Source organism: Podarcis cretensis, assembly GCF_951804945.1.
Source record: "Podarcis cretensis genome assembly, chromosome: 7".
Classification (NCBI taxonomy): Eukaryota; Metazoa; Chordata; class Lepidosauria; order Squamata; family Lacertidae; genus Podarcis; species Podarcis cretensis.
In genome coordinates this window covers 28,745,499-28,772,451 of record NC_137176.1, presented here as the reverse complement: position 1 = coordinate 28,772,451, position 26,953 = coordinate 28,745,499, and the positions used below count along the sequence as shown (strand labels likewise).

The 26,953-nt window shown below is 42.5% G+C and overlaps 1 protein-coding gene across 1 annotated transcript in view; it reads right to left on the bottom strand.

Annotated features, from left to right (window-relative positions):
- The window catches only part of BMP6 (bone morphogenetic protein 6), a 93,526-nt gene that overhangs the window by 21,004 nt on the left and 45,569 nt on the right, over positions 1 to 26,953 (bottom strand). Inside the window, exon 2 of the mRNA XM_079985020.1 lies at positions 2,109 to 2,301. Within this exon, the coding sequence (XP_079841146.1) occupies positions 2,109 to 2,301 (193 nt within the window). The remainder of the gene's footprint in view (positions 1 to 2,108; positions 2,302 to 26,953) is intronic.

Sequence of the window (26,953 nt, the reverse complement as noted above, 5' to 3'; positions counted from 1 at the left end):
AACCTGAAACTGTTCTTAACCTGAAGCACCACTTTAGCTATTGGGGCCTCCCGCTGCTGCCTCGCCATCGGAGAACGATTTCTGTTCTCATCCTGAAGCAAAGTTCTTAACCTGAAGCACTATTTCTGGGTTAGCGGAGTCTGTAACCTGAAGCGTATGTAACCTGAAGCGTATGTAACCTGAGGTACCACTGTATCCAGTAATCAGAAGAGATCAGACGCACACCAGTTAGAATGCAATTCTGTTACAAAGCGCGACTGAAAGTTTTTCATGAATTGGAGGGTTTTTTTGTATATAGGGAACCCATAAAAACACAAGGGTATTTTCCCCCTCCAACATACCCTTTCTATACCAGTACCTATAATTAGATATTACACAAACACACACACACACACCACAATATACATGGACTCTGCTTCCTCTATATGCAAGCAGACTAGCTTCCTCACAACTTGACACACACAGCTTGACACATCTTCAAACTCCTCATCTGCAAGTCCTTCATATTCAGCCCTGTTCAGCCCTTTAACTTACGAAATCTCATTTGTTCACTTTATCAGTACCACCATACATAAGCATATTCATTCATGGTATAATCTAAAACAATGCAATTGTCCAAGAAAACATATATTCTTATAATGGCAGTTCTAATTTAGTTAAAAGTACAGTGCTACCTGAGGTTACATACGCTTAAGGTTACAGACTCCGCTAACCCAGAAATAGTACCTCGGGTTAAGAACTTTGCTTCAGGATGAGAACAGAAACCGTGCTCCGGCGGCATGGCGGCAGCAGGAGGCCCCATTAGCTAAAGTGGTGCTTCAGGTTAAGAACAGTTTCAGGTTAAGAACGGACCGCCGGAACGAATTAAGTATGTAACCAGAGGTACCACTGTACATAAAACTTTGGTTTCCAAATATCTGGCTTGCTCAGTCTTTATTTTAGGCACCGCAGTGCAGCTCCCTGAGCAACTTTCTTGGTGCAGTTGTGTTAATGTTGTTCATATCCAATCACTGCTATTGAAATACAAATCATAGATATCAGCTATGGAACAGCTTCCCTCCAGAGACTCTCTGAAATCCCAGCTGGAGCCTATTTCAGAAGTCCCCTAAAACCTCCTTATCTGGGCTGACTTTGAGTGAATGATGGGCTTTGGATTTTTAGCTAGGAGGAGTTTGGAATTTTAGGGTGGTGCTTTTAATTACCTTTATTTGGCGAGGTCCAACCTATTGGGATGGAACATATTAAACAGTACAATCTCTCATGCAACAAAAAATAATATTTAGAATATACCGGACCCCATTACGTTTGTTTAAAAAAGGGGCTATCTAAGGTATGGAGATGTTGGAGATGCGATAGCGATAATGCTTCTCTAAAACATATGTTTTTTCACTGTCTTATATTGAAAGATTTCTGGCAGAAGGTAACTGAAACCATCAACAGAGCTGTACAGAACCACCTTACATTTACAGAGCAAAATATCCTCTTGAATTATATACCCAGCACATGGAACCTTACAAAAGGACAATATGACTGGATTCTCCGTGCCCTTACTACAGCAAAAAGACTGATACTGATGAACTGGAAAAATAAAAATGGGGCTCTTTTCTACGATTGGATTAAAGACTTATACCAACTCGCAACATATGAACAACTTGCATATAAACACAGACTTGCCATGGACAAATTCAATGGTATTTGGAATCCATTGTTACAAATACTGTAATCGGTGAAGATCTGGTGAAGAACAGTAACAAGCTTGTAAAATATACAGTTTTGGGTCCCCGTCCCCCCCCCTTTGTTTCCCCTTCTACATGGATTTTATTTCTCTCTTTCTCTTTTTTGTTTGCATCTCGCCATGTTGGGTGCACATATAGTTATGTGCTTTTTGAGCTTTCAATAAAGATGTTACAAAAAAAGAGAACCATATTAAACAGTACAATCCTATATATGTCTACTCTGAAGCCAGTCCAAATGAGTTAAATGGGACTTATTTTCCCAGCCAACTTAAGTGTATCCAGTAAATGATTCCTGCCAACAAAAGGGGTGGAAATTAAGTCACAGTCTCCCTCCCTCCAGGTTTTACAATTTTAGCACTGAAAGGCACAAACCTGTTCTGATGTTCTTTCAATACTTGATAGATGCTAATCAGAAAGGTTTGGTTTTTAAAGCCTCCAAAAACACAATCCTTGTAGATTCGGAACTCGGCAGCGGTAACAGCCTCTCCTTCTGGAATCCGAGACAAATTAAACTTGAATTCCTTGTGGTGTCGCTGGTAAGGTGTGAACTCCTTGTCATATTCAACTGTTTAAAACAAACAAGACAATTCAATTTAACTGTGATTTCTCCACATTCTCCACTTCTCACTCTATTTTGTTTCCAGAAAATGTCCAACCTTCAAGTATTTTATATTAAAAAGCAACTGAAATTTCACAAGAAAGCCTGTATGGAATTGAAGCAAGTGAGATCTTTCATTCACCCATTCAGGGGCGTCTTACCCATAGAGGCCAGTGGCGTGGGGTGCCAGGGCGCCAAGTTCTGGAGAGCGCCAGGGAAGAGGCAGAGGCTGGACGCAATGCCTCCCGGCATCAGCTCACCACCCTCGCCTGGAGCCTCCATCTGCCATGACCACCACAGCACGAAGTGGCCAGCTGAGCCGGGACGCGCCGCGTCCAGCCTCCGCCTCTTCCCCGCCGAAGGAGCTGCCCACCTCCTCCAGCCCTGCCGGCAGCGCTGTCCTCCTTAAAAAACTCTGGGAAATAGGGGGTGGCGGCGTAGGGAGCTTTGCACCACGGTGCCAGATATACTTAAGATGGCCCTGGACCCATTCATACTTGACGTAGCCACATTTTCTTATCTCTCTTGACATGAAATGATTAAAAGTATTTGTTACATTTATTTCTTGACTTTTCCCAAATAACGTGGATGCAGTGTGCATGGGAATGCCATGCCATCTGAAATTCCTCTTACTTATTTTTCAGAGATGGAACTACATTAGGCACATCAGAATACAAGACCAGGACCATATACTCAGCCATTTTGTATAGAATTTGCTATTGCACCGGCATATCAAACAAGCTTATAACCCAAATCCAGTATAACCCAGTATAATCCAGTATAACCCAGTGAAAGCTTTGCCACTGAGTTAAGTATCAATAGGTCTTTGATAACGGGGATGCATTACTTATGTGGCAAAATTAATTGGTGTGCTTGAAAAGTACAGCATGAGTAGCTCTTGCTCTCGAAGTTTTAAGTCTTGTTGGTGCAACTCCCTCCCAGCAACGCTTAAAGCTGTACCAAAACTACACACTCTACTCCTAAAATCAAACAGTTGGAACACTGCTTTTCTGCTAGCAGCTACAAGAACTGTATGCTGGAGGGTAGAGGAATGACAGCTAGTTGTGTGTTGTGTGTTGTGTTATTTTTCCATTACATGCATTCATTTCTTTTCTGTTCTATTCTAGTTTTTCTTTATCACCTCTTTTAAACATTTAATACAACATCTAATAGAATAGTAATTATCTATTACAACCATAAAACATCTATCATGTGAAGACTTCCCAGCCTATCTTTCCTTGACATCCTAGATTTTCATCTAATTTTGCTGCCATCTCCTTGGTTTGTATTCCCTCCCTTTTTTCTTTCCCTCCCTGTACATATCCTTTTACCCTTTTTTAACTGGTATTCATAAATCTATCCCTGCTTGTTTATTTAACACTACTCCGCTCTTTTTAAAGTATCTTTCTAGTAATACCCACTCACTTATTATTATTATTTTGTCCATGTTTCTTATTGTGGCCATCATATTGGCTAATTCTATAAATTCTATTAGTTTGAACAGCCACTGATCTTTTGCCAGGATCGCCCTTTCTTTCCACATTTCCACATATGTTATCCTTGTCACTGCTGTTGCATCGAAGAATAGGCTTTTTGTTTCGTTTGGGATTTTCTGTATTATTATGGCTAGCAGGAATGCTTCTGGTTTGGGGGGAGATTATCATTGGAGCATCTTCTTAAGTTCTTCATGGATCATCCTCCAAAATTCTTTTACCCTTTTGCACTACCACCACATGTGGATCAACATGCCTTCTGTATGCATATATTTCCAGCTTCAGTTGAATCTTCTTTTGTTTATCTTTCCCAATTTGCTGTGTGTCGGGTACCACCTAAAAACCATCTTTAGTATATTTTCTCTAATTGTATAGCATGCTGAAAATGTAATTGTATTGTTCCATAATTTCTCCCAAACAGCCAAGCTCTATATTATATCCAAATTCCTATTTTTGATCCAGGTTGGTTTTTACAGTGTACCCACCCACCACCTGTCCCATCAAACCAGCTCTCGGAACCAAATAAGCTATGTTTCTGTATATTTGATGGCCCTTTAGACCTACAATTTCACAGCAAACCATGTGCAGCCTCTTCCAGCACCTCCAAGCAGCTTCACAATATTACAGGAAGAAAAAGAGAGAGACCAAGGTCTGAGTACATCTCATAATCTCATAAGTACTCCTCATTTTTGCTGTTGTTTTTGTGACACTACTTAGGCACAGGCTCTTAAGGATTTTCCCAGAATTATCTTGGAAAAGCCAAACATGAACAGGGTGGGATGTACTGTACTTTAAGGTGTCCACATTCAGAAATTGGAGAGAACAGGCTGGGATGGATTTGTCCATCCCTAGTTGGAAGTGCTCCACTGCAGTCACTCAGATACTTAAGACTAATCCTGCCAATCGTACCTCATGTGTTGCCGTTGCTTATCATATCAGACCATTATTTACCAAGGAAAGCCAAAATCTAAGGCAATGTGTCTTACCAAGCTTGGCTACAACACAGCACAAGATAGCTTAAACCAAGCAGGTAAATTCAATATTATTCTGGGTTTTGCTTTATGTCACCCACAATAATGCACTTATAAATTTCATGTTCTCTTCCATTTTCAAACTATTCTCTACAACAAAACACGTTTCAGAAAGCTGACACTGGCTGCAACCCCATACCAGTAAACATGTGTACAGTACGGTGGTGCTGTTCCCTATGCACTTCTTTCTGTCTAAATACTTTGTTTTGCAAATTTTATTCTTATTAAAAGATCCGGCTTCTTAGAAACCTTGGCAGACTTGGACAGGCAAAACCCCTTTCTGTTCATTTCCAGGACATAACCAGCTTGCACTGTTCTCATGTTACACTGCAATAAGTGACCTTATTATTGAAAGAACAGACCGTGTGCGCAAAAATGAAAAGCAGCCATGTTAAGGAGAGGGTCCTTTCTCATTCTACCTTCCAGTCTTTCCCCACCAACCTGCAGTGTGATTTGGTTCAGGCTGGTCTGAGTGCTAGCTTATGGAAACCAATACTAAGCTATAACCAAATGTATCTGTGTACACCTCTCAATTTTACAAACCAATGGCATGTAGGGAGGGATGAGGCAATCAAGCAGTGTGGGGCTACGCTTTTCTCAGATATGCTCGGCCAACATTCTCCTAATGCAGAAGAACATGACGGTGTTCAGTGGCTGCTTCTATTAATAAATATGATGAATTATTTCTCAAATTACCATGATTTCAAAGACTACCTGACACTTGCCTCTGACTGCTGATGCTATATATACACCTCTCTTTTCTTTGGTATGCCACCTTTCCATAGTGAACACCTTCCAGGTGTTGTTGAGCTACAACTCCCATCACCCCTGACTTGGAACTGTAGTTCAGAAACATCTGGAGGGCGCCATATTAGCTACTCCTGATCTAGCAGCTCTTTGATCAGTGGCTAATAACTTTAACATCTACCTGTTGTAATAGCTGATATACACTAATAGGTGTTTCTAGATAAGCAGAAGTCCACGAGCCATTACAGATATAACCAGCTAGGAGCTTGTGAGTGGACCACAGATTCACATGCTCCCTGTACCTATCAGGGTCTACTGGGAACAAGTTCTTGCCCCACATCTTAGACAGGCTTATGCCACTACCTGAATTAATAACAATCAAGAGTAGAATACCCATGCTGGCCTGACCTAGAAGTGCTGGAATTCATTTTATTGTTGCCTTCTGTGACAGGGCTCCTATGTCTCTTTCAGCCGTACAATAAGCTGAACACAACCACAGCTTTTAACAGTATGGAAATCCAATGCTGGTCAAAGCTACACCTGTCAAATTTCCGCCGGCCAGTTGTCTTGCAAGGCGGGGGAGAGGGGAATGGCAACCCTAATTAGTTAGTACACACCAATGTATCTTTGGTAACAACAACAAAAACGGTGCAATATATAAATGTTAGAGTTATTTCTCTACCTGCCACTTTCCTTCTGGAAATGGTGTTTAGAATTCATTTATTGTTGCTGGTGAAAATGAATTATCAATTCAGTTGATGACAACAAATACGAATTCAATGATTCTGCCATGTAGTTTACATTGCACAGCAACATCACTGGGAGATTCTACTCCCCTTTACTGATGATGAGTAGAAAAGCAGGAGGTAATGGTAATTCCAGATCAGCAAATCTGAGATAAATGGTTATGAACCTGAACGTTGCAGGGCAAGCTCTGACCATCTGCACAGAGGGTTCGGTTTTTTTAAAACCCAGTTTCTAAATTCTCTCTCTACACATACGGTTTTAAAATTAATATCCCCTGATGGTTTAGAACATACTTGGAATGCCACTGTCCATCTGATAAAGAGATTGGATGCTGCAGTTCAGTTGCAGATAGTCTTACTCTTAAAATATGTAGCTTCCATTTCTGCATGAAAACTTGCTGTAATTTTAAACAGGAGGGTGCAAAAGTCAGGGAAACAATACACTGGGAATTAACCAACAATCTTGGTGGAAAAGCTAGTGAAAAAGATTGTTCCAGTGGGAGGGGACAGCAGCTGAAATATGAACAAACAAGATCTGAAGAGTCAAAAGAGTTGGCTTAATTCTGACACAGTAGTACAGATGGATAAATCAGCTTAATAAAATATGAGACAGAGGCAAAATCAGCTGCACATCGAGATCCTGAAACCACCCCCTTGTCAATGAATGAGACACAAGGACACGGATATTAGGTTAATTATCGCCCAGTCTCAAACCTTCCATTCTTGGGCAAGGTGATTGAGCGAGTGGTTGCTGAACAACTCCAGGCACGCCTGGAAGAAGCGGACCATTTGGATCCCTTCCAGTCGGGATTCAGGCCTCATCATGGGACTGAAACTGCCTTGGTCGCACTGGTTGATGACCTCCGGCGGGCTAGGGACAAAGGTGAGAGCTGTTTCCTAGTTCTGCTGGATCTCTCAGCGGCGTTTGATACCATCGACCATGACATCCTTCTGGACCGTCTTGAGGGGCTGGGAGCTGGGGGCACTGTCATACAGTGGTTCCGCTCCTTCCTCCTGGGCCGTGTTCAGAAAGTGGTGGTGGGGGATGAGTGTTCAGACCCCTGGGCTCTCACTTGTGGGGTGCCTCAGGGTTCTGTCCTCTCTCCCATGCTTTTCAACATCTACATGCAGCCGCTGGGAGGGATCATCAGGAGGTTTGGGCTGGGTGTTCATCAGTATGCAGATGATACCCAGCTCTACCTCTCTTTTAAATCAGAACCAGTGAAGGCGGTGAAGGTCCTGTGTGAGTGCCTGGAGGCGGTTGGAGGATGGATGGCGGCTAACAGATTGAGGTTGAATCCTGACAAGACAGAAGTACTGTTTTTGGGGGACAGGAGGCGGGCAGGTGTGGAGGATTCCCTGGTCCTGAATGGGGTAACTGTGCCCCTGAAGGACCAGGTGCGCAGCCTGGGAGTCATTTTGGACTCACAGCTGTCCATGGAGGCACAGGTCAAATCTGTATCCAGGGCAGCTGTTTACCAGCTCCATCTGGTACGTAGGCTGAGACCCTATCTGCCTGCAGACTGTCTCGCCAGAGTGGTACATGCTCTGGTTATCTCCCGCTTGGACTACTGCAATGCGCTCTACGTGGGGCTACCTTTGAAGGTGACCCGGAAACTACAACTAATCCAGAATGCGGCAGCTAGACTGGTGACTGGGAGCGGCCGCCGAGACCATATAACACCGGTCTTGAAAGACCTACATTGGCTCCCAGTACGTTTCCGAGCACAATTCAAAGTGTTGGTGCTGACCTTTAAAGCCCTAAATGGCCTCGGTCCAGTATATCTGAAGGAGCGTCTCCTCCCCCATCAGTCTGCCCGGACACTGAGGTCCAGCTCCGAGGGCCTTCTGGTGGTTCCCTCTCCGCGAGAAGCAAAGCTACAGGGAACCAGGCAGAGGGCCTTCTCGGTGGTGGCGCCCGCCCTGTGGAATGCCCTCCCATCGGATGTCAAGGCGATGGACAACTACCTGACATTCAGAAAACATCTGAAGGCAGCCCTGTTCAGGGAAGTTTTTAATATGTGATATTTTAGTGTATTTTTCATCTCTGTTGGAAGCCGCCCAGAGTGGCTGGGGAAACCCAGCCAGATGGGCGGGGTACAAATAATAAATTATTATTATTATTATTATTATAATGTTACTGGGCAAATTTTGGCCACAACTTTATTGGTTACAGAATGTGAGCGGTATTGGCTTAGGCTTGTGCCTCTGTTTAAATGGGACCTGGCCATGCCTCCCCAGCCAGCAGATTGGCTGGCTGGGCGGTGGCATGGCTGGGAGCCTCTGGGTGACACAGGACTCTGTCCCCTGCCCCCGGAGGGGAGTTGGTGGCCACCTGGTCCACCGCAACTCCTCTTCACTGTGGAGCAGATCTCTTGCCAAGTCATGCCAAGTCTTACAGACACTGAATTCTATCCCCACCCCCATATTTCCATTCAGAACTCAGAAGATTAAACTCAAAAGCTTTTGCATAGGGTACGGGTTTGAATAATATCAGTATGCAAAATTAATTGGAGAATGTCAGGCTAGCTTACTGGTGCAGCTAAGCCAGGACTGGCCCATCCATGAAGCAGAGCTTCTGGATTCCAACAAGATTACGCAAGAGCCCCATGACATCGCACAAGAGTCCCGCAAGATCCCACGACATCTCACAGGAACCTGGAACCTGCAGCAGCACAACCTCAGTAAGCGGGGCTTCAGTGGGGCTGGCAATGGGGGGGGGGAGAGTGGAGGGCGGCTCATAGTGCAGGGCAGTACCTTTTGCTTCAGGCGGCAAAAAGGGCTGGGCCACCCCTGAGCTAAGCTACTTGCAGGTAGGACTGCCCAGAAACCATATTCACATAGCTCTGAACAAATACCATAGCAATACAATAAAGGACACTTGGAACCTTGCGGTAAGAACAAATCATTCATAAACAAAGCTCTACTAAATCAGACCTAGGGGTTCACCTAGACAGCATCTTAAAAAGCAGAGACATCACCTTGCCAACAAAGGTCCGTATCGTTAAAGCTATGGTTTTCCCAGTAGTGATGTATGGAAGTGAGAGCTGGACCATAAAGAAGGCTGACCGCCGAAGAATTGATGCTTTTGAGTTATGATGCTGGAGGAGACTCTTGAGAGTCCCATGGACTGCAATAAGATCAAACCTATCCATTCTTAAGGAAATCAGCCCTGAGTGCTCACTGGAAGGACAGATCCTGAAGCTGAGGCTCCAGTACTTTGGCCACCTCATGAGAAGAGAAGACTCCCTGGAAAAGACCCTAATGTTGGGAAAGATGGAGGGCACAAGGAGAAGGGGATGACAGAGGACGAGATGGCTGGACAGTGTTCTCGAAGCTACCAGCATGAGTTTGACCAACTGCAGGAGGCAGTGGAAGACAGGAGTGCCTGGCGTGCTCTGGTCCATGGGGTCACGATGAGTTGGACACGACTAAACGACTAAACAACAACAAAGGGGTTCATCAAGTCCAGTTTCTAACAATGGTCAGTCAGAAGTTTCCCAGGAAAGTTAAGAGCATGTTGGTTGGTTTGATTTTGCTAAGTGAAATGCAATATATTTGTAAAACCTCGTTGATTTAGAACAGATCCATGGCTTTAATACATTATGAAAAGGTCTCCATAAAAAAAAAGGCACTGAGTGCCCACAGTCAGTATTCAACACATGTAACAGCAAACATTTCATAGCTAACACTGCAGGAAACGAACTTATTGCAAAATGGAATTTATGTCAACACCAGTCACTGTTAGAAGCATCAGTCCTGAAAAGCTCTGGAAACATTCGAAATATGCTTTTGCTGCTAGAGGACAGTGATAATCTACTCTTGGAAAAAGTTCGCTGTATCATAATTGCACTCTTCCAGAGCATGTTAATATGAAAAGCCCCTCAGGACTGTAAATAATACAAGTGATATCACATTACAAATGTTTCCTATTTAGGCACAAAACACTTATTCTGTAATTTCATACTCACATTTATATTAACAAGATTTGAAATGGAGAACAAAAATTTGAAGCCTCCAACGAGTAGGTGTATAAACAAACAGCCATTTCTGAGCCATTCCAAATCCTTGTGGTTTTTAAATACCCAAGGAAAAATTAGCAGAACAAACTAGTCTAGACCACAGATTTTTTGGCTATTTTATGCTACTTTAATATAATCAAAAAGAATGAACTTCAAGCTTTGATTTTTTTTAAACAACAACTATATCCATGGAGGTTTGCCTATGCTTTTAAAAAGGAATTTGGAGAAGAAAATGTGCTTTCCAGTCGTCACCGCTGGGTAAAATCATTTGATTTTCAACATGTCAGCATTCTTCCATTTCTATTCTACTTCTTTGGTCTAGCCCTTTCTATCCTAAAATAGTTCATTAGGTTATATTACATAAACTCGCTCTGTTTCTCAAGTTCCAAGGGTATTTAGCATTTAGAAAAGAAAAGGGGGGGGGGGAGATACTACAAAGTGGAAAATAAGTTGTTCAACTGGCAGGAAAACAGCTACTTACAAGCAAATTAACTATCCCCAACTACTACATGACTGCTCAGTTAAAAGTAATCTGTTATGGTTCAGGCTTTGCCAAACCTCTGGAGGTACAGCATTCCAGTGATCGAAAGCTGTGAGCCAAAAAATGTTATTGATACCTTAAACATTTGGTACAATTAAGTGGCAGGTTCTTCTGAAAAGATTGTGATGGGATGTACAAAACAGAGCACTGATATCCATGCTCCTTAGTGCTTCCATTTTAAATACATTTTGAAGTATTTAAAAACAAGGAAGGCCTCCAGCGAGAGAATGCTTAAGGAATCAGAATGCTATAAATATTCCATTATACGTGGAATTCTAATGAGATACCACCTGTCACCAGGGCGAATTGCCGCCCTGATAACAATCTGCATGGCATGAATAGAGGGAGGTCTTTTCTCATACCTGTATGTCATTGCATGATTTCACAACCCTCCAAAATATGCTATCAGTTATGAACTATACATTGTTAAGAGATAATAGCACAATGAACTCATTTGTGATACTGAGTCTACCAAAGAGGGGAACAAGTCAGCTTCTGAACTTTGGTTTCACCTTCTGGGTTGTGGGAAATGGTGCTGAACAAAATAGCTGACATTTTTTAAGAATCCCTGTGTGGAGACCTTTCCCTATATATGAGAGTTATAGAGAACAGATATGAAAGAAATAAAAGAGATTTCAGCCTGAAATCCAACTCTGGACAAAAGTTGCCTCCAGACTGTCAGCATTTTGCGGGAGGGATTCCAAAGCAAACTAGAAATTCAGAATCCCACCATTAAAATGGCTTAAAGTGCTCTGTCACCCGAGCACAGCAAATTCACAGTCAGGAAAATGATGGGGAAACATACAGAAAAGTGTGGGATGAACAAAGTATTAGCAAGAAGACACATAAAGACTGTGAAGGCAAATGCTCTTTATAAGATAAACTCCCTGCAGACAAACTCACTGAACATCCAACCTCTGTGTAAAGCACTTAACAAGCAAATGCTTGATAATCAGGTCATCAGAAGCAGCTCAAAGCTGTAGGCATCCAGTTCCGCTCTGCCTTAATAGAGGCAGCCCCTACGACAGCGGGAGATTGTTGGCAAAGGAAAAACAAGGATGATTGAGGGTAAATCATCCTTGCAAATTCCCCCCAGGGACAGCGGGAACAAGCTTCACCCGCAGTTTGTCTCTGTACCTGGCTCTTCTAGCATGGAATGCGGGGGGCAGGGACGTGCTGAGTGCAAAAGCACTTTGCCTGCTGAAAACCCTCCAACGCCGTCATTAAGAAGCAGAGGTTCTCCTGTTAATTAGAGCTTAATTGGAGTAAAGTATTGGCACGTGCTAGAAGAGATGAACTGCAGAACAAACCAACTTTAAGGACTTTAAGGTTTGAATTTGAGATAAGACTTCATTTGGTGCAAAAGACGTGGGAGGGAGCCTACGGTTTCTTTATTTAAAGTTCTATTCTCTACATTTATGATTCGGCAACCCTCCTCTGAATGTTAGTTCAAATTATATTTGTACAAGTGAGGATGGAAGAAATTGGATTATAAATATGGAATATAACATCAAATGGAACTGTGTATGTAAAAAAGGGGGGAGAGAGGGAAGCTCTATTTTGCGAAAGGTTTACAATGGAAACTTAGAGCTGAGTCTTCCCCATCCTTTATTATCTATGAAGTGAACCGAATAATGCTAAGAGGACTTGGAATTTAATTGGAAGGATAATTGGCCATATATCTTCAGCTGGAAGGAAAGATTAAAGAAGTTTGGGAGCTGCCAAGGAACTAATGAGGTTCTTTATTGAGTCATCTGCAGTTCGACAGACCGCTCTTCTTCCCAGGCTGAGAGGAAAAATGGTGACAACAGTTTATTTACTGGGGAAAAGAGACTTTTGCAGCTGTTGTTAAAGTTATCAGTGCAAAGCAACGAAGCACAGGACGGAGCAATGGAGAAATTTATGGAACAACAATGGGATATCAGCTCCACCCAAGGCATGGTGGATAATAGCAACAATCGGGGTAAAGAAAGACCTCTTACAAGAACAGGAAGAAAGTCCATGGGCAGAATAATTGCCACACACAGGAAGAACAAGGATATAGTTTGAGTTCCTCACTTGAAGTTTTATAAATCATTTAATGTGTCAACACAAATAGAAGTTATTAATATTGCAGTTGTTGTATAAGAGATTATTATTATGACCAGAATGTAACTGAAACTAGTAAGATTTTGGAACACAGAAATAAAGAAAATCATCAAATCTAGCACACAGGGGGCCACTTTAAATAAATTATATAATTCAGTATTTGAATGACTGGTATTAATAACTGTATTTATAAATTGGCATTGTTATAACGAGGCTATTAGTGGACTGTAATTGAAAACTAATAAATTATTATAAAAATAAAAAATAAAAAAGGAGTAGCTCAAAGCTTCATGTAAGCAGGGGCTTCTCTCCCAACCCCATTTTCGTGTCTAGGAATGCTGTGAACTTGTAACAAGCACCAAGTGAAGCATTCTTTGGCACTAAAATAAATGAGGGAGCCCCGACTTGTACAGAGCTCTGTGTTCACACACTAGATCACGACTTATGAGGCACAACCTTCGCTCAGCAAAGAGGAGACTGACTTACAACAACAATGACTCTTTGGTTCTAGCGTCCTAGAAACTAGGACTAATCTCAGTGCTATTGCTGTGTTTGACTTTGCAAGCCTTTCATTCAATCATAGGTCTCCAACTGGTCCGTTGGGGAACCCTCTACGTCAAGGTCTGCTCTAAGGTGGGTTGCAACAGCAGCACGACCACCATGCAGATATATGGTGTGGGATGAAAAAACAGGTCCAAAAATGCATGTTTGGGTTAAAGCTGGGTTCCAGGTCTGAAGAAGTTGAAGACTGCATCTTGCACCACATAATACAGCAGCATGGTAATGGACAGCCTCTCTCAAGCATGGGAGATGTACAGTAAATGCAAGTCATTTCAAGATCTTAAACAAAACTGTATTTTAGAAACTGTATTTGACATTTGAGGTAGTGAGCTGTGAGCAAAGACACTGAGTTTGGGATCAGATTTTTGTGACCACTTGTTTGGAACCGTGGGCTATCAGCTCCAAGGCAATTCCTAGGTCATTTTAAATAGAGCTAAGCATAGGCTCTACCTATGCAACATAAAAGCTAGATACCACCAGAGAGGTACTATATCTCCAGTAAACTAGAGCTATTTACGCTTCTTACCATAGGAATCTCTGCGGATGGTAACTTCCCTGTTCCCTCCATATTGTGTTTTGAAATGCTGCAGGCTTATTGTTTTATAGGGAAAAGATGGTAACTCGGAGCTTTCAGCAAATGTTTTTACAATTAGCTCAGATTGTGGAATGCCGACGGCGTGTATGTTTTCAAATGCTTTCCCCACAATATTACCAGACTCCTTTCATTTAGTCTTCATCACTCTTTCATCGGTGGTTAGCCATGCTTATTAACATGACTCAACAAGGAAATCAACAGCTCGCTGAAATATTCGTACACTGAGCCTTTTTTTTTAAAAAAAAAAAACCTGGCCTTACAAACTTACTGATAACTCTTCAACTTGCAACTGTTCTTAAGAAGAGCATTCTATTTGCAAACACCACCTTCAAAACAAGTTTCCAAAGCAGTCAGATGTTTCATCTGCCCTAGACCAAACTGATTCAACCACAGCATTAAGAAGATTCTTTGCAAGTAAAACAAATAAACTCTCGTATGCATTTGCAAACTGAAGCTTATCAGCACTGACAAGGATGGTTCACATCCAATATCGCTGCCCAGGTTCTTCTTTTTAATGTGTTGATAATATAACTATTTGTCAATACACAAGGCTACAAAGCCCCAGAATTAATTGCAAAGGTGAGAGGGGCATGCTATTCATTTCCTGAAATCCCAGCTTTTAACACATTCCTCTAAAAAACCCCAGTTTCAAAACGCTTCCTTTACACTCCCTGCTTGCTCAACTGCATGATGAAATGTGTTCTATGCATCAGGTTAGCTGGGTCCAAAAAAAGGAAAGGCACATTTGTATGAGGTCAGCAGCCATTTACCAGTTATAGTGAGATGAAGCATTCGACTATCTGTGTGCATGCCCTGTCAGTACTTAATTGGCATAACAGAATCAACCAATTAGAAGCTGGGGGAAACACAAAAGGGAACACCTATGGTAATGAACAGGAAAGACTTAAGCTGCTCCTTATATACAGATACAATTACATATGAGTGTGAATTACTACTCCGGTCTCATGTAAATGGAGGAAAAGTGGATTAACAGCTAGATAAAGCTCTAATGCAGCTGTTCTAACAGGGTTCAGCTCTAGCAGCCATCAGCCAATACAGGGCAGAGTCAAAGCCTGCTTCCCCTTGCCAATGAATAATCAGGAGTGTACTCTAAGGTTCCTGATTGGGCATTGGCAGCCATGCACCAAATCTGAATACCAGGTGAGCCAACTGTGGCCTGTGTACCAGAGGTTCCCCTCCCATGCTGTTAGTGAAGACCAGCTGCCTTTCTAAGTTGGAAACTTTGCACTGATTCTGAGGACTCAATTCAACACACTGATGCTTTGCTGGGGACAGCAAAAGACAAGAGGATAACCACTGCCTTGTCAGTTCTAAATTATTCTTTATAAAGGTAAAGGTAAAGGACCCCTGACAGTTAAGTCCAGTCGCGAATGACTCTGGGGTTGCAGTGCTCATCTCACTTTACTGGCCGAGGGAGCCGGCGTTTGTCCGCAGACGGTTTTTCCAGGTCATGTGGCCAGCATGCTTCTGGCGAAACCAGAGAAGCACACGGAAACGCCGTTTACCTTCCTGCCAGAGCGATACCTACATATCTACTTGCACTGGTGTGCTTTCAAACTGCTAGGTTGGCAGGAGCAGGGACCGAGCAACGGGAGATCACCCCGTTGCGGGGATTAGAGCTGCCGACCTTCCGATCGGCAAGTCCTAGGCTCAGTGGTTTAGACCACAGCGCCACTCACGTCCCAAGTTATTCTTACAATGGCTCAGATCATTGGTTTTTTTGTTGCAGGACGGCTATCTTAACTTGATTCGAGACCTTCTCTAGGGTTAACATGCATGACCAAATTGTTTCAGCAATGCTTGAACTTACCACATAATCACCTAGACACCTGAAGCCAAGAGAAATTAAATTTTCATTGTAGGGAAGCTTCAAGCACTCAGGGAACAAGGAGCAGACAAGCCACTGCCTGAGGCCATATGTTTCTTGTTTTGGATTATTCTTCACAATGATTTTAAGGGGTGGGGGGAAGATTATTCACAAAGCAGAACCACATTTATTTGTGGCATTTTTATCCTGCCCTTCTTCCAAGAAGGTCAGTGAGGCATGGATTGCTCCCTCTCATTTTATCTTCCAGAAAAATCTCATGAGGTAGGTTTGGCTAAGAATGTGTGACTGGCCCAAGGTCACCCAGTGAGCTTCATGGCTGAGTACAGATTTGCACCCAGGTCTCCCAGGTCATTCTCCAACAATTTAACCTGTACTCTACCTTGGCATCCCGCCATATCTGAAATTCAGACACACTCCCTTCTCAAGAATTTATGGCAGGTAATATTTTAAGAGTGAATACATATTAATAAATTGCCTACCCTGAACACATATTAAATAAGCATTAAAACAGAGAATAAATACATGCTTAAAATATATCACTTTCCCCAAGAAATCAGAAAAGTGGCTAGCTGCCTCTGTCCGTCCGCCCCCCCCCCCAAAAAAAATATATATATACAGTGGTACCTCGGGTTAAGTACTTAATTCTTTCCGGAGGTCCGTACTTAACCTGGAACTGTTCTTAACCTGAAGCACCACTTTAGCTAATGGGGCCTCCTGCTGCTGTCATGCCACCAGAGCACGATTTCTGTTCTCATCCTGAAGCAAAGTTCTTAACCTGAAGCACTATTTCTGGGTTAGCAGAGTCTGTAACCTGAAGCGTATGTAACCCGAGGTACCACTGTATACTGAAGTTTTCATAGATATTTGAGTCATTTTCAACAACCCCATTTCTTCATCTCAATAATCATATCATATTTTAATATAATTCTAAATGATCAAAGCTGGCACTAAAGTTGCCTCACTGTTTGCAATTCCTAACGGAGCTGCAGTGCTGTGAGTTATGTGCCTGTCATTTATCATAGAGGCCACCAGTGAAAAGATTTCTCTTGGTGATTGCCAAGCAGGTGCAGCTGATGTGAAAGGCACACGTGCAGACAATTTAAGGCTGAAGCTGCTCCTCCGAGATTTTTTCCAGATTACATCTCATGTTTGGGTAGAAACTATTTCATCTGATTCAACAAACTAAACCAACGCTTGTAAAGAGTTAGAGAGGAGAGAGAGGGAGAGGGAGAGGGAGAGAGAGAGAGAGAGAGAAGATTCCCCACCCCCCACCCCAATTCTGATGGAGCTCCTCAAACATTTCTAGAAACCAGACGAGCGCATTAAAAGCAAGCCAAACCTGTGAGAGAAGCGTGAGCTGGCACCAGCTATCTGCGCTCCATCTTAGAATACTCTCATCCTGGATCTTAAGTTAACAAGGCCAGATTCTCTCCTGTCAATACACACACACACACAACTCACACTGGCTTCAGGAGAGTCGCCTACGCACAGAAGAGGGTATAATTTAATCCAAAAAGGAAATGATTCCCTATTCACTTAAATTTGTTTCTAATTAAGATTCATGTGGATCCAGACAGGCGTGGTCCGTAGCTGCAACATCACTTCTTTCTTGCAGGGCTGTCTCTATCATGTTTCAGTGAGTCAGACGCTAGTTATGAAGAACTTGATTTAAGTGCACAAGTTGTTACAATTTGAGTAGGGAGGAGAAGAATAGGAGGGGGTTACTGAAGCTTTAAGAACAGCAAAGCACAGCGGCGCTCGCAGCATTTGCAACAAAGAAGTGGAGAGGTCATTTTTCCACAATCCATTTTATTCGTTAATTTATTTAAGGTGTTTTATATAGTACCTTTCATAATATTTATCTCAGGGTGGTTTGGAATGCAATTTTTTACTAAAGAAAACAGGACAATGATAAAAGATATAATAAAATAAACATATTGCATAATTAGCACAATGTACAAATTGAACTGGGACGCGGGTGGCGCTGTGGGTTAAACCACAGAGCCTAGGACTTGCTGATCAGAAGGTCGACAGTTCGAATCCCTGCGACAGGGTGAGCTCCCGTTGCTCGGTCCCTGCTCCTGCTAACCTAGCAGTTCGAAAGCACATCAAAGTGCAAGTAGATAAATAGGTACCGCTCCAGCGGAAAGGTAAACGGCATTTTCGTGTGTTGCTCTGGTTCGCCAGAAGCGGCTTAGTCATGCTGGCCACATGACCCGGAAGCTGTACGCCGGCTCCCTCGGCCAATAAAGCAAGATAAGCGCTGCAACCCCAGAGTTGGCCACGACTGGACCTAATGGTCAGGGGTCCCTTTACCTTTACCTTACAAATTGAACTAGCAATGTTTTTTAAAAATCCTTCATTTCCAGTGCTTTTGATTATAGCATCCTCCTCTGGGTACTATACTAGGGCAAATTATTCTTATTTATTACTACAGGCCAACATTTAATCCAAATCTAAGTGACTGCTTGGATATAATTAGATAGGAAAACTACTTAAGTTGGCAGTCCTATGCCTTCCCCCCCTCCAACTCACCCACCTACATGTGGAATTACCTAATCACACACAAATCAGGGTGACGTAGGGACAGCTTCTCCACACTGCTCCTTTGACAATTCTACATGCTTTTTTTCGATTCATTCTTTTTCTATTCTCATGTAGACCACGATCCTCCTGCTTAGACTGGCAACAAAACTTCCCAGGAACAGTGGTTTCTTGACCATGTTGGCAGTTCTCCTTGAAACCGGACAGAGACCATTGATTCCACAGTACACACCATCACCTTCATGGGAATGTGTGGGTACAAACATTTAAAACTAGAGAACCAATTCAGGACATGGCTCCAAGCAACCAAAAAAAATAAAAAAAAAAATTAATATGTGTCAGAAGACCTTTGCCCCCTGCAAAGTTCCCCCTTCACTACAAACTTCTAGCCTTCTAGCCTCCAACCAGTTTTGTTCTGGTAACTCAGTTGCTCAACATCACACATTTTCTAGTGCTGCAAAGGCATGTATGATGTCCTGAGGAAGCTCACGAGATACTGGAAAATTTACTGCCCAGCAATAGTCATTCTAGCCACCAGAGCTATAGTATGAATTGTTTTGAAGTACACTAAGCATGCAACCTACACGGGGGTTACATTTTGGAGACCGCGCCTAAAACCAAAACCATATATAGTCCAAAACACATTGTGGGAAGTGGCTAGTGGGACTGCCAAAGTTGGACACTCGCCCCCTTTTTAAAATTATTTTGCTAAGAGTGTAAAGCTAAACATGCACAAGTTAAATGCACATAAGTTACCGGCTGACTGTATAAATCAGGCATGGCCAAACTTGGCCTTCCAGCTGTTTTGGGACTACAACTCCCATCATCCCTAGATAACAGGACCAGTGTTCAGGGATGATGGGAATTGTAGTCCCAAAACAGCTGGAAGGCCAAGTTTGGCCATGCCTGGTATAAATGCTTATTACCAGGGCTACCATTTAGTGAGGACAGGGAGAAGAAATGCTCCCCATGTTTCAGACCACATATGATTGCTTTCTGGTCAGCTTACTGGTTCTATATACACTGTGCATGTTCACTGCTGTAAACAATTAAATGGACACCAGGTACTAGGGATATATGGCTCATATGCTTAACAAAAAACGGCTGGCTGGTTATTGTTATTATTCATCTATTTAGTTATACCCTGCCTTTTCCCCTGGCTGGATTCAAGGTTGCTTACAGATTTTTTTAAAAAATCTCTTAAAACTGAAAAAAACTATTATTATTATTTAAAAATAAATAAATAAATATTACTAGAATTAAAACTATATACATGTATAAAATCTGTTTAAAACCTACAAATAATTACAATAAAGGTTAATTCCCAAAATCCTGGTGGAACAAGAAAGCCTTCACCTGCCAACAGAAGGTCAACAACAAGGAATGAGCCAACACTGGAGAGACCTGTCAGGAGTAAGCCTGGACTAATGGTATCAAATAGTATGGGAACAGCCTTATTAGAAAAACTAACCAACGGGAACAAACAGAAGAAGACGCCTTCACCCTGGTTCCATACGAATCAATCTGGCTAACCTGATTCAAAAATACACACTCACACCCGCTCACACACAAAAACAATTCTCACTACAGCCAACCAAAGACAACCAACCACACCCAACCTCTCTCACCACCAAGGAAATACAACAAGTGAATAGTAAGAGAACCCATAGAAGTAACACTGACACAACCCCTCACACACACTAAGTAGAATAAAAGAAGCATAATCACCCCACCTCACCCGCCACTCCCCCTTCCCCTCCTCCTCCTCCTTCCTAATTGTTTAAACCAATTCATAAACCAAGAACCCATACATTGACCACTAATTATGAAACATATGTTGTAGATATTTTTCCACATTTATTATGCTATTTTTGTGATACAGTGGTACCTCGGGTTAAGTACTTAATTCGTTCCGGAGGTCCGTTCTTAACCTGAAACTGTTCTTAACCTGAATCACCGCTTTAGCTAATGGGGCCTCCTGCTGCCACCGCGCCGCTGGAGCACGATTTCTGTTCTCATCCTGAAGCAAAGTTCTTAACCGGAGGTACTATTTCTGGGTTAGCGGAGTCTGTAACCTGAAGCGTATGTGTCCAGAGGAGGGCAACCAAAATGGTCCAAGGCCTGGAAACGATGCCTTATGAGGAACGGCTAAGGGAGCTGGGCATGTTTAGCCTGGAGAAGAGGAGGTTAAGGGGTGATATGATAGCTATGTTCAAATATATAAAAGGATGTCACATAGAGGAGGAAGAAAGGTTGTTTTCTGCTGCTCCAGAGAAGCGGACATGGAGCAATGGTTCCAAACTACAAGAAAGAAGATTCCACCTAAACATTAGGAAGAACTTCCTGACAGTAAGAGCTGTTTGACAGTGGAATTTGCTGCCAAGGAGTGTGGTGGAGTCTCCTTCTTTGGAGGTCTTTAAGCAGAGGCTTGACAACCATATGTCAGGAGCAGTGGCGTAGCGTGGGGGGTGCAGGGGGGGCCGGCCGCACCGGGCGCAACATCTGGGGGTTAGGGTTAGGGGGCGCAAATCCACGGGTTAGGGGGCGCAAATCCACGGGTTAGGGAGCGCAAATTACTTGCCTTGCCCCGGGTGCTGACAACCCACGCTACGCCACTGGTCAGGAGTGCTCTGATGGTGTTTGCTGCTTGGCAGGGGGTTGGACTCGATGGCCCTTGTGGTCTCTTCCAACTCTATAATTCTATGATTCTATGTAACCTGAAGTGTATGTAACCCGAGGTACAACTGTATACATATGACATGAGAAAACTTGGTGTACTTATTTGTGTAACATTATTCTTGTTTATGAAACCCATTTTTTAAAAAAAAAAACAAGCAAGGAGGAAGCCAGTCTGGCTTCCCCAGGGAGGGAGTTCCCGAGTCTGGGAGCAACCACTAAGAAAGCCTTTTCTCACATCCCCACCAAGCATGTTTGTGAGGGTGGTGGGACTGAGAGAAGGGCCTCCCTGAAGATCCCAGGCAGGTTCATATGAGAGAATAGTCTTTCAGATAGCTTGGGCCTAAGCCATGTTGACCTGCGTCAACAGCCATCACGTTCTGAGTTATATAAAACAAACTGAAATAATAAGTGCTGTTATTTAATCCTGAGTACATCCAAAATCTTGGAAGAAGCTTGCCCTCCACGTTGAAATGACACCTCCACCATCACACCAATATGAGAAATAGTGAGCAAACCTCTCAAGTTTCATAGGCACATATATTTTTACCCTTACACTTACAAGCCAGAAATCTCTGCGTATTCAATTGTACGCTTCATAAAAGTCTATATATTCCTTAGAGTGTCTTGAACATTTGGGAGCAGCAGTTTGCACATTCAGAATTTTTATAGTTGACACCTAAGGTTTTCTTAACTAATTGGGATGGATACAGCCCAACATAAAAAAGGTATTCGGCTATAAATCTGACTTTAATGAGATTTTGGAATCAAAATGTTTAGAAAAGGATCTTCCAAGGCAGTATTTAACAAGTTGCAGTGGATTCAAGAGGGAATAATATTTTTCTGTTCCAATTTATATATTTAATTTTAAAAAATAATAATAAAAAAATACTTTTCCAGAAAAAACCTACAGAACACTTTTTATGCTCCTAGGCCAGAAGTAATTCACTGCTAAGTTTTCATATTTGGTATTCTCAGACTAATTCTGTCATGGTTTAAGGCTTGGCCAAAATAACCCCAACTGAAGTAAAATTAAATTGCAAGTTTACATGTGGTAGTATTTTTATAAATTCATGAAAAGTAAATATTGAGGGCTATGAGATGAGAGTATGCAGAACTGCCGCTGACCAGCTGTCCAGGTTGGGGGAATTCCACAAGTAGAACATTAAAAGCATTTTGTTTTGCAAAACGGGGTTGTGTGTTTCTCTTTCTTTTCTTTATTTTAAGCGAAGCATTACAAACATCCTGCCAAAATTAAAGAGAAACTTTTAAGTTCCTGCTGTTTGCTTACTGATAAACTAAATGTAGGCATTCAACCATTTGTGCAAACTGTACAGCTTTGATCAAACTGTTCAGCAAGTGTTAAGTATTTGTCAATTTAAATGATCAATATTCTTGGAAACTGGAGATTTTTTTTTTAAGAAACACTGAAAATTTCCTCTTTAATGTCAGTGGGAGCAGGAGTTTGATGTTTTCGCTTATTCGTTCCTTATTTCTTCTCTTTTGTCATTGCTTTGGTGGAAATTATTAACAGATAACATTGCTTTAGGGAGTAATTAGAATGGAAGGAGAACTATGGAAGGGGATTAAGCGATATGCTAAATGTCCATCACTAATTAATTAGCAAGAGGTAGGTAAACTGGCAGACAGTAGGTGTATTATATATCACTGTTCAGCCTACCACCTGTTCAGCCTCCCTCATTCATCAGACTACTGCCTACAAAAGGCCCTTGCAACATCAGACAAGTTAGTTTGCAAGGTGCTTCAGTCCCCTTATCTTAATGAAAATCTTCTATATTGCTGCAATGAATAAACCTCTTTCTGGCTACATTTTGAAACCCCACCTATCTATACATTAAAAACCTTGCCTTGGTAGTACACAATATCATGCTGATGAAGAAACAAAGGAATCTGCCAGGGCTGGCCCTACCATTAGGGAGAATACAGCAGCTGTCTCAGACAGTCAGGGCAGGGAGGAAAGAGATATTTGCAGAGTGTTATGTGTGACATTGAGGGACGTGGGTGGCGCTGTGGGTTAAACCACAGAGCCTAGGACTTGCTGATCAGAAGGTTGGCGGTTCGAATCCCCATGGAGGGGTGAGCTCCTGTTGCCCAGTCCCTGCTCCTGCCAACCTAGCAGTTCGAAAGCACGAAGTGCAAGTAGATAAATAGGTACCGCTCTGGCGGGAAGGTAAACAGCGTTTCTGTGCGCTGCTCTGGTTCGCCAGAAGCGGCTTAGTCGTGCTGGCCACATGACCCAAAAGCTGTACGCCGGCTCCCTTGGCCAATAAAGCAAGATGAGTGCTGCAACCCCAGAGTCGGCCACGACTGGACCTAATCGTCAGGGGTCCCTTTACCTTTACCTTATGTGTGACACATGGCCAGCCCTGTGCCCCCTAAGCTAACCTGAAACTTTCAGATGTGACCAGAGGATTCTGATGTAATATTCAGCTGCCAGCCACGCTGGCTTCTATATCTGTAATGGGACAGGAATGATATCAAATTCTCCTTTGCCTCAAGCAGCAAAATGTCTTGGGTTGGCTGCAGGTGACTACCATCAATATCATTTTGTGCTTTGTGTTAACAGTGCCTATTGAACTAGATTTTTTTTGTGGGGGAGAATTCATCTGGTTTACATTTCAATGTGAATCAAATTTGCACTTCTGGAACCAATAAGTGAACCGAACCACACCTCTCATTCAAAGACTTCAATTCTCCAAATTAATGGTGCTTTTCTCCAAACAAAGAATGCATACAAGTATGTGCATATTAATGGGAATTATATGCAGAAAATGCATGTATTTGTGAAGATAATACACAAAACAGCAAAATAGAGAAATTAGAATTTCTCTTCTATTTTCAAAATTGCTCATATTTTGTTGATTCCCCCGCCCCCCCACTCTCTTTCTGTTTTACCAATAAAGCTGTCCTTTGCGTGTATATTAGGAAAGGGACAGATAATGTAATTAATCATAATATTTACTCACTGTAGCGTATGTTTCATTCTAAGCCACAGAGTTTTATACAAATGCACAGTAAATGTTCTAAAACAAGTAGTATTACCTTCGACTTTCATCTTATTCTAAGCTAATTGGATAAACTGGACAGCTCTTAACAAAAATTCAGAGTTGGCAACTGTGAGCATTTGTCACACAGAATTTGGGTCACCACTGGTAGGAGAGGAAAAAACCTATTAGTTGGTTTGAGCACATCTGCTTTTCTGGAATTCTAAGCTGTAAGCTTTCCTGTTTACTGCCTGTTCCTGCTCGAAAACAAGGACAGTTGTTATGTGCATATTGCAAACAACAAATCCAGGCTTCAGCAATAAAACCTCAAAACCAGTGTTTACTTGTTTCACTGTCAGGAAAATAACTCATCTAGATTCTAAATCGTCACTGCCTACCCAGAAGCAGTAGAAACCAGAAATAAAGAGCAATGTCTGAGGGGGGTGACATGAGCAGGGTTGCCATTTCTTGCTCAAGGCTGCAGTCCTGACCTCGCTTAACCTGGGTGTAAGTACTTGCTTCCAACTGGACATGGTTAGGGTTGGGAGTCCTAGCTGCAAGAAAATTTTGTAGAGAGGACAGGTTAAAATCGTTTTGAAGGCCAACCCACACCACCAGATTGGAGTCCGGTTTTCCCTCTTTGGAGACTGTTCTCCACTGCCAACCCTGAGGTCACAGTAGGCAGAAATACTGCAGTACTGAAGCAGTGATCAGAATGTCCCATTGCATGCTCAGTTCTCCATTTTTCAAACATTCCCAATTCTGCACTAAATTGGAACTTGGGGCCACAGTGCAGCAAATTTGTGTGTGACCACTTCAATTGCATTTTTTATTTAGGGCAATGGGGTAGAGTCTATGATAATGTGGCATGTTAGCCTAAGAGTCCATTCTGTAAATTCATTCATTTTTTTAATATTAAAAAAACCCACTAAAAGCAACAAATATTTTGTTGCATGTGCTCTCAAATTATTTCATATGTAGACATACTTATGTAGTCACATTTCTTATTTAGTTTCCTCTCTAAGCATCCAAAACATCTAACAATAGCACATAAAACATGAGAGAGAGACCAGCCTGGTTCCATCCACTGGACAGAGGGCGAGCAACTGCTTGCTTCTTGCTTCTGTCAGAAAGAGCACTCTGCTCCAGCAGAAGGTTTCCATGGGACTGAAGAAGGAAAAGGAGGCACACTCTGGCTTCTGCCACTGGTCAGGAGACCAAGGGCTTCTGGGAAGGTAAGAGGCTGCACAGACTGCCTTCCAGGAGGAACATAACGATGAGGCAGAAACCAAGACAGCCACATCTATTAGCCAATAAACGAGCAGCTGCTTCAATGTTTGCTTTCCTCTTCCCTCCCCATTCCTTTTTCCTTTTGTGCTGTGTCTCATTAGATTGTATGCCTGAAAACAGGGACTACCTTTAGATATCTGCACAGCACTTGGAAATATTAGGCAATTTATTCAAAGAAGATGCCAGGCAGCCAAAGCCAAGGTTATTGGAAATAAAGCAGTAAGAACAGTGTGTGGTTGCTGGAGGCAGGAGTGAAAGCATGTCAGGGAATGCTCAGAGTAGGCCTTCAAGTGGCAGCCTGGGGGATTCAGCCTGTGCCCCAGCACATATTTTTGGCCCAAAAAGGTACTGCAGCAAGACCAGCCACGCTGGCAAGGAAACATTCTTTCACCAATTGAACAAGTCAGGTGATATTCCCTGAAACTTCATAGAATCATAGAAATGGAAGGGACCACGAGGGTCATCTAGCCCAACCCCCTGTAATGCTAGAATATTTTGCCCAATGTGAGACTCAATCCCACAGCCCTAAGATTAAAAGTCTTGTGCTCTACCAACTGAGCTACCCAGTTCCTTATCAGGCTTGCTGTGTACGAATAAAGGATATTGGGGTAGGTGGGGGTGTCGGTTTATGGAAATAACAGCAAGGCAAGATGGGCGAAGCCTTTACACAATTATCTGTAGCTCACAGTGGAAGATTTGTAGGTTTTAGTGAAGTTTGTACTTAAATCGGAGCTCTTGAGGATCAAGCTTCACGTCATGGGTGTTTTCTTGTAGTTGGATCCCTACCCCCTTTCATTTGAGCTCAACAATAAAAAAAAGTTATGCCAACAATGAGGTGAAGCAAGTCACAAGTAGAGCCTTAAAGATGATACAAGGGAAACATTCCAAGAATTGCCAAGAGCATTATTTATTGGAGAGAGGCGAAAGGGTTTATGTCAGGCGCTTTCCCGCTCCAGACAAAGCCTGTCTCTAGTTACTGCCATCAGTTTACAGCCTGCGTTTTCAAGGTCTGCACGGATACTTGACTCCGAACAAGAATTCAACGGAATTCCGGACAAAAGTTCAAAATCCATCTCCAGCTAAACAGCTTCCCTCAGCAATACAGAAAAAAGCAGAGTGGCCCCGGGCGTACCTGAAAAATCTGTTAGGTTTAGTTTTAAATGCAACGCAAGCATTTCAACATGAGCAGAATTATATATCTATCTAATGGTAAAAGCAAGCAGCTTTTCCAAAGTAAACTCTCCTGAATTAAGAAAAGATGGTGCTCCCGACATGATCGACTTAGCAAGTTACTCTACTCCTGTTCCTCAACAGCTTTTCTAATTATATCATTAAACATGTCAGAGAGGTCAATTGCAGCAGAATCGCATGCTTGCTGGAACAGGGGCTGAGTGCAAGGCCAATCAGTAAACTTCATAGCTGAGCAGCTAA